Genomic DNA, 8,898 nt, shown 5'->3' with positions numbered 1-8,898 from the left:
AAGCCCTTGGAAGCAAACCCTTGAAACAGAATCCGGCCGCTCGAATCGCCGCGACCGTCAAAGGCCCTACTTTTCTGCTCAACTTCTCTAACCCATTGTCGTCGCTGCCTCCAAATATATGCCCTCAAAATATACTCCATCCGTAGCTGCGCCAATTAATTTGGGCCGGAGAAAGTCAAACAATCTGAGCCGGCTTGAATCCTCAGAAACTATATGCATGCCAGAACATCATTTTTATTTCAGTTTGTGCAGAACCTAGCTGCAAAATCATCCAGTTCATGATTGCCCAACTTCCAGCAACAAAGAGTGCCAAGAGGAAGAGCGAAATCAACACCATGTCTATACACAGGACACATAGATCAGCTCAGCTAAGATTCTCAAAGAGCATTTCTCGGGCTTCCTCATATCAAGTGCTTTGCTCATGCTTTTCTGCACCTCAGTATCTCCACTCCCAAGTAGTTGACGACACCTTGCACAGCAACATGAGGCTTCTCGACCTTCACTCGAACGGAGGAGATCTGAGGGAACTTGAGCAATGTGGAGTTGGCGATCGACTGAGCCACAGACTCCAAGAGATTATGTGACGGGCCTTCTACTATACCCTTCACGATCCTGCAGAATGATATACTTCTGTATCATGAACGCCAAAAAGAAAGAAGTAGCTTGCAATAGATCATTCAGTGCTTGTACAGTATGCTGAGTTGATGAATCTGATTAAATCGCTAACTAAATTATGCAAAAATAACAGAACTGGACTTTGGTCCATGCCAAGCTACTCCCACCGCACTTACACTATCTGATATGATCCGTTGCAAATGAGGCATAATCAATCCTCTTGCACTGGAGGTATACAAAGACGACCATATTTAAGCTTGTTTCCTACAAAACGACAATATCTCGGATCTGGAAATACTTTTATAATGGCCTAATTTCAGGTCGAAGGTATGAAACCCCAAACCAGTTTGATGGCAGCTAGAGAGAATCATTCTGAGATGCATATCAGTAGCAACTTTTCCAAACGAATGTGGGAGAAGAAGACTGACATAAAGGTGATTAAATCCCACAGTTCAATTCCAACTGCAGCTGAAGTTTCACTGTGACACCAGGCAGCAATCGAGGAGTGGTGAGAAGAAGTGAAATCCCGTCAAACTGTAAAGCCTCCTGAAATCGCACGTATTCATCATCTGTGTTGGCTCGCAAATAAACCAGGGAAACCCACAGCCTCCTTGCACACCACTTTGCTCACCTCCTTGCTCACCACCATGTCCACCACTTCGCTCATGATCTTGCCCATCTCCTTGCTCCCCACCTTGCACAAATCCATGCCCACCTTGCATACCTCTGTGCATGCCTTGCATACCATGCACAACATCTTCCATAGCTAGCCGATGAACTTGTCCATCTTCATTGATCATTTGTTGCATGAGCTCCTCACTGAAGTATGCCAAGTTCGATGGCGTCATACCGGCACACCGCCGAATACATGGCGTGCGTCCGGCGTGCCGCGCGCAATGGCCACCATGGCCGACGGTCCACCGAAAAGGTTCCGGCCATCAGGCATGCCGGGCGCAATGGGCACCCGCAGCATCCCCGGTGAGTCACCCACGTAGGCCACCGAGTTGAGGTTGAAGTTGGGCAGCGCCGCCCAGCCGAACGGCGCCAACTCGCTTACTTCCTGAGACTAACTGTGCAATGACAGCGGCGGCGTGAAGCCCGGCAGGTACCCGTATCGTGGTGGGAGTGGCAGACGCGGAGGCGCAGACATGATCCGCGGCAGCCAGGTGCCCGTACCCGAGGCTTAGCTAGTGGGAGCCGAGCCTTGCGCGGTCAAGGCCTCGGCCACCTGCTTGGCGGTTGAGCATTAGGACTATGTGCTGTGCGCCAAGCTACTGCTGGGCGGTGACCTGCACGGCGAAGCAATCCTCGGTCTCCTTCCTGGCCGCGTCAGCGGCACCTTGAGCGGCGGCAACGGCGGCCACTACCTTCTCTCCCTTCGCCCTTGTGCGCCGTTGTTAACGCTTTGGGGCTTAGGCTCTTTCTTCGACGGCACCGAGAGGGCGAGCTCCTCCGCAATAGAGTAGCAGCGATGGAGCGGAGAAAGGTTCCATAGTGGCTGGTGGCGAGCGGGTTTGGCGTGGGAACATTCCTTCTTTTCTCATACCTCACATTTCTTTTGCTGTTCCTTTTTATGTTGATTGGGAAAGATCGCAGATCTTCTAGATTCAAAAAAGGGACCAGTAAGCACAGGAGGCATGTGCTTACATGATTTGATAATGCCCCATCACGAAATAAGGTACAAGTTGTTCAAATGTATATAGCTCGTGACAAATAAAGCTTTCTCTTCTTTCACGAATTAATTGATTAGAAAGATTTGTTCATGGCTTCACCAAATGAGCAGGTCGAACTTGTTCAGTTTTAACTCCTGAGTAATAAATCGTTTTATTCCCGCATTAATTAGTTCAGTGCAGCCATAAGACCTATTGAGAGAATCTATGATGGATGATAATTGTACATGAGCAAGCAGCCAAGTGCTGCTTTTGTATGCTGAGGAGACACTGAGACAACTATGAGCCATAATCAATTGTATCCCGTATATTCAGTCGGCTCATCTGTTCTGCAGGGGCAGTTCTTCTACAGGCTACTGACTACTGAGCTACATGATGTTGTATTCTCGGGGTTTATTCTGATCTGTTCCCAAGGTGTTAAACGAAATTCCCATCTACGCGGAGAAAAACTGTGGAGGTGAAATTGGAGAGAAGCTGTGTACCAGCCTTGACTTCCATGATGTTTCATTAATTATTTAGAACATATGCATTCATAGCGAAGCAATCGGTATGATGAATTCGCTTGAGGGAGAAAATGATGTGCATTCAGAAGTAATAAGATGCAATCATCAGTTAAGAGAGACAGCAATAGTAGGTGTTATATGCACTAATAAAATGCATAGACTGTTCAGGACGATCCAGTTGGTTCGTGATTTGTTATGGAAGAGAGGGATTCTAATTTGTATGTACACCAAGAATTCAGATGATGTTTTGCAATAGCAGTGGAATTGTTCAGAAGTTGAAGCTGATTAGAGATGATTTGACTTCGGTGGGAGCAACGGTTAATATGGCATGGGCAATCACCTTCCAGCAAGCTGGTGCTAGCTATCTGTCGCATTAGCTTGTTTTTCAGATTCGCTGCCTGCTCCGGTCAGTTGGCAATTGCGCAGTTTGCTTTTCGGCTTTTGTACATCAAACTCTATTTTGCTTCTTTCAGTAAACAAATCGAGAATCTTTACCTTGTGAATGCACTTTTCGATGAAAACAGATTGGACTCAGTAAACGAAAAGCGAATCTACTTTTTTTTACAGTGGCTGGACAAGAATGAGACGGGGCGCACCTGTAGATGTCGGTGTAGCTGACGGTGTGGGAGATGTCATCGGAGTCCCCGGCGGCGGCGAGGTCCATCCAGGCGTCGACGTCGATGACGAACTTCTGGCCGAGCTTCTTCTCCTCCTGCTTCACGCCGTGGAACCCGTGGAACTGCATCCCCCGCAGGATCAGCTTGTCGCCGCCCATCGCCGTCGGCTCCTCCTCCCCGCCCCCCGCCATGGCTGCTTCCCTCCTAACTGGTTACTGAGTCGCCGATCGTGCGCTCACCCGCCGCCTCCGGTGGCGCAAGTGGGAGCTGGTGGAAGATTGGGTGAGATTTGGGCGGCTGCAGCCTACAGCACAGCATTTTTTTTTTTTTGAGACAATACAGCACAGCATCTGGTTCCTGTCAGCCTGTGCCCACTAAGACTTCACTTCCAAATGCGGCCCAAATATCAGCGTGTGGGCCGATGTGCCTTCTTCGCCACGGCCGCATGGAGGCGGAGCGCGCGGAGAAACGGGCCCGGCAAGCTAGGAAAAAATAGAAAGTGGTTTAGTAGAGTACAATAAAAAAAGGGAAAACCTATACACCGACCAGGTCGGTGGCTACCTGCCACCGCACACCCTCTGGTTGGGTTTGGGCCAGGCCCATTAGTTCTGTTTAGCCTAGTAGTTCGGTTTTCTATTTTTCTTTTTTCTATTTTTTTTTATTTTCTTTTTTTATTTTCTGTTTTCTTTTTTTCTTTTTTTATATTTATTTTTCAGATTTGAAAAAAAAATTTGTTCAAATTAAAAAATGTTCAATTGTTTGACTTTGAGAAAGGTTCAAACAAACTTGTTCCAATAAAAAATTGTTCGAATGTAAAATTGTTCTATTATAAAATTTGTTCAAAATTTAAAAATGTTCGGATATTTGAATTTTGTTGAAATTTGAAAACCGTTCAAACTCGAAAACCGTTCAAACAAAAAATTGTTCCAATAAAAAATTGTTCGAATGTAAAATTGTTCAATGTTGAAATTTAGTCAAATTAAAATGTTCGGATATTTGAATTTTGTTGGAAATTTAAAAATGTTCATTTTAAAAAAATATTAGTTTTATAAAAATAATTATGTAAAAATAAATATCCCAAAAAATAGAGATAAGAAACAAGAGAAAAAGAAAAGAAACAAAAAATAAAAAATAAAAACTATATTACCTGTTGGGTCGCGGCCCAGCTAGCCACCTCGACGTGCGGGAGGGTGTGCGGCATCTCCGCTCTTGCCGACCAGGTCGGTGGCGAGGAGCTCCCATAAAAAAATACAGCACAAGCTTGGAAAAACACTATTAAGGGGACCCAAAATTCCAATTAGGCCCAGGTCAAAATAAAATCTAATTAGGCTAGCGCTAAGAGCTGCTCTCCGAGAAATAAACCTCTGATTTGCTTTGCACCGCTGAATATGAGAGAAGCAGGAAGGAAGATGCTCCTGGTTAAATATGAGAAAATTGGTTTCTTTTGTGATGTTTGTGGTGTCCTAGGCCATGATATGGAGGAGTGTGGGGATGGTGTCCATAGTAAAGAGGATATCCAGTATGGTAAATGGATGCTTGCGAAGAGGAGGGAAAATGTCGGCGGGGTTCCAAACTTTAGGGCATCCTTTCCTGGAAGGTTTGGTGGGAGGGGCAGGGGTAACGGTGATCCAATGGGGGCTAGGAAGAGGCATTCAGGTGAGGTCTAGCCAGGAGTAGCTGATATGGATGAGGATAAGATACCAGAGAAGGTTGGCCATGGAGGTGTAGCCAGGAGTATTGATTTTTATGAGCATGACAGTGAGGCCAATGATGGAGGGGAGGAAGGTGGATCAGAAAAAGAGGAGGTACCTCCTCCGCCACCTTCATACACGGCACCACTTCGTGATAAGAAGAGGTCGAAGAAGGGAACAGGGGGTGGAAGTAAATCAGCCAGCTCGGCTGATTCTGGAAATTTGGAAAAATCGGTGGCCTCCGGGAAGGAGGACCGCCGGGCCTAATGTGTACCATGTGCTGGAACTGGCGAGGGTTGGGCGATCCTTTGACAGTTCATGAGCTGCGCGATCTCGCGCAGATTAATTCGTCTTTGATCCTATGTGTTGTTGAGACCCAGATAGCAAAAAATCGAGTGGAAGGCTTGGCTAACACATTAGGCTTTGATAGTGCTTATGGAGTTGGAAGCAGTGGAAGGAGCGGAGGTTTGTGTATTTTTTGGAAGAATCCAGTGCAGCTTACCTTGAGGAACTTCTCTAAATATCATATTGATATGGTGGTAGAGGAACCAGGGAAGGACCCTTGGAGGTTGACAGTTTGGTATGGAGAGGCAAATAGAAGTCTCCGATACAAAACCTGGGATATGATGAGATATCTAAAAGCAGATAGTGATCTGCCATGGTGCTGCATAGGGGATTTTAATGAAGTTTTGAGAAGGGAGGAACATATGGGTCCGAATGATAGAGAGATGGCTCAGATAAATCTCTTCCGTGAGGTAGTGGATGCTTGCCAATTATGTGACATTGGCTATATGGGTTTGGACTGGACGTTTCAGCGGCGTATCCAAGGTAGAGATTATTGCCGTGTACGCCTTGATCGTGTCTTGGCGTCAGCAGAGTGTTCAGAGATGTTCCCATTGGCTACATTACATCATCTTCATGCAGTAAAATCTTATCATTCCCCAATACTTCTGATGAATGAGATGGAAGTACAAAATCAGCGCATCGCTGTAGATAAGCTGTTTCGCTATGAAGTTATGTGGGAAAGGCATGAGGAGTTCAAGCATACCCTGGAGGTAGCTTGGGGACTTTTAGGTGCGGAAAATGTGGAGGAGCTCCAAGCTAAGCTAATATCCACGGCCCTGGCGCTAAGGGGTTGGGGCAGCTCGTCCTTTGGTGATGTCCGCACGGAGCTTCGTGGGTTACGTAAGAAACTGCATGAATTACGTATGGACCCGAGGCGATCTGATCCTACTTATGAAGAAAAGAAGGTAGAAGAGAGGATAGAGGAATTATGCTACCGTGAGGAGATAATGTGGAGACAAAGGGCAAGGATCCAGTGGTTAGCCAAGGGTGATAAAAATACCCGGTTCTTTAATCATAAGGCGAGCATGAGGCGGAAGAAGAATAGAATCGGCAAACTAAATCGCAGTGATGGCTCGGTGTGTGAGAATGGGAATGAGCTAGAGCAGATGGCCCATGATTTCTATGAGGATCTGTATAAATCTGAAAACACCATTGATATAGAGGAGGTATTATCTCATGTGCCTCGAAAGGTCAATGGAGATATGAATGAAATTCTGAATGCTGCTTATACGGAGGAAGAAGTGAAGAGTGCATTATTTCAAATGTTTCTGTCTAAGGCCCCGGGGCCGGACGGGTTCCCTGCACATTTCTTTCAAAAGCACTGGAATCTGTGTGGAAAGAAGCTCACACGGGTTGCTATTCGGCTTCTCAATGGAGAGGATTCTATGGAGGGAATAAATAGTACGTTCATCGTTATCAACCCGAAAGTACAAAACCCTACCTCTCTCTCCCAATTCCGCCCTATTAGCTTGTGCAATGTGGTGTATAAAATTGCATCCAAAGTGCTTGCAAATCGGCTGAAGAAAATTCTCCCTGAGATAGTTTCTGAAGAGCAATAAGCTTTTGTTCATGGACAGCATATGAATGTATTCACTTCATGAAATCCGAGAAGAGCAAGAAAAATGGTCATTGTGCCCTAAAATTGGATGTGAGAAAGGTCTATGATAGACTAGAATGGAGCTATCTTGAAGCAATTATGATGAAACTGGGTATCTCACATCGATTTTTTGATTCAGTTATGAGAGGAGTTAGATCGGTCTCCTTTTCAGTACTATTTAATGGATCAAGAACAGAATTGTTTAGGCCTTCTAGGGGAATTCGGCAGGCAGACTCGATTTCTCCTTACCTCTTCCTTTTGGCGGTGGGGGGTTATCCTATTTGCTGAAAAATGCAATGAGCACGGGTGATATGGCCGGAGTTCAAGTGGCTGCAACTGCACCGAGTGTCAACCATCTTTTAGTTGCAGATGATTGTATCCTGTTCTGTAAAGCAGCGGTGGCTGATGTTTCCAAAATGAGAGAAGTCCTAGACAGGTACTGTGGTGCATCAGGTCAAAGGATTAACAATGATAAGTCCTCTATCTTTTTTGGGAAGGGGTGCCCGGAGGTTCTTCGGAATGATATTAAAGCGGTGCTGCAAGTCCAAAACGGGACACTGAAAGACAGGTATCTAGGACTCCCAACGGATGTTGGTCGATCAAGGAATGGTGCATTTAGCTATCTAAAAGATATAATCTGGAAAAGGCTCCAAGGTTGGATGGAGATGATGCTGTTAGTGGGAGGGAAGGAGATCTTGATAAAATCCGTGGTTCAAGCTATACCTACTTACTCAATGGCTTTGTTCAAACTACCTCGGGGGCTATGTGAGCATATTACTTCGATGGTGCGGAAGTTTTGGTGGGGCAATGATACGTCCCAAACGTATCTATAATTTCTTATGTTCCATGCTACTTTTATGATGATACTCACATGTTTTATACACATTATATGTCATATTTATGCATTTTCCGGCACTAACCTATTGACGAGATGCCGAAGAGCCGATTCGTTGTTTTCTGCTGTTTTTGGTTTCAGAAATCCTAGTAAGGAAATATTCTCGGAATTGGACGAAATCAACGCCCAGGGTCCTATTTTTGCACGAAGCTTCCAGAAGTCTGAGGGAGAGACGAAGTGGGGCCACGAGGTGGCGACACAACAGGGCGGCGCGGCATGGGCCCTGGCCGCGCGGCCCTGGCCGCGCGGCCCTGGTGTGTGGGCCCCTCGTGATGCCTCCTGACCTGCCCTTCCGCCTACATATAGTCTTCGTCGCGAAACCCCCAGTACCGAGAGCCACGATACGGAAAACCTTACAGAGACGCCGCTGCCGCCAATCCCATCTCGGGGGATTCAGGAGATCGCCTCCGGCACCCTGCCGAAGAGGGGAATCATCTCCCGGAGGTCTCTTCATCGCCATGATCGCCTCCGGATCGATGTGTGAGTAGTTCACCCCTGGACTATGGGTCCATAGCAGTAGCTACATGGTCGTCTTCTCCCCATTGTGCTATCATGTTAGATCTTGTGAGCTGCCTATCATGATCAAGATCACCTATTTGTAATCCTTCATGTTGTGTTTGTTGGGATCCGATGGATATTGAATACTATGTCAAGTTTATTATCAATCTATCATATATGTTATTTATGTTCTTGCATGCTCTCCGTTGCTAGTAGAGGCTCTGGCCAAGTTGATACTTGTGACTCCAAGAGGGAGTATTTATGCTCGATAGTGGGTTCATGCCTCCATTAAATCCGGGACGAGTGACGGAAAGTTCTAAGGTTGTGGATGTCTTGTTGCCACTAGGGATAAAACATCGATGCTTTGTCTAAGGATATTTGTGTTGATTACATTACGCACCATACTTAATGCAATTGTACTGTTGTTTACAACTTAATGCTGGAAGGGGTTCGGATGATAACCTGAA

At 46.0% G+C, this 8,898-nt stretch overlaps 1 protein-coding gene across 1 annotated transcript; it reads right to left on the bottom strand.

The window, feature by feature from the left end:
- Positions 1-214: 214 nt before the first annotated feature.
- Positions 215-3,706, bottom strand: LOC124658510 (dihydroneopterin aldolase 2-like). Its single transcript, XM_047196807.1, has 2 exons — positions 3,385-3,706; positions 215-612 (listed from the first exon to the last, which is right to left on the bottom strand). Exons 1-2 carry the CDS (start codon positions 3,594-3,596, stop codon positions 420-422), a joined length of 405 nt encoding a protein of 134 aa, XP_047052763.1. The 5' UTR covers positions 3,597-3,706; the 3' UTR covers positions 215-419.
- Between the last annotated feature and the right edge of the window lie 5,192 nt (positions 3,707-8,898).

The sequence above is a fragment of the Lolium rigidum genome, chromosome 1, assembly GCF_022539505.1.
Source record: "Lolium rigidum isolate FL_2022 chromosome 1, APGP_CSIRO_Lrig_0.1, whole genome shotgun sequence".
NCBI lineage: Eukaryota > Viridiplantae > Streptophyta > Magnoliopsida > Poales > Poaceae > Lolium > Lolium rigidum.
The sequence above is the reverse complement of the archived record's forward strand: the minus strand, read 5'-3'. Positions and strand labels throughout refer to the sequence as shown.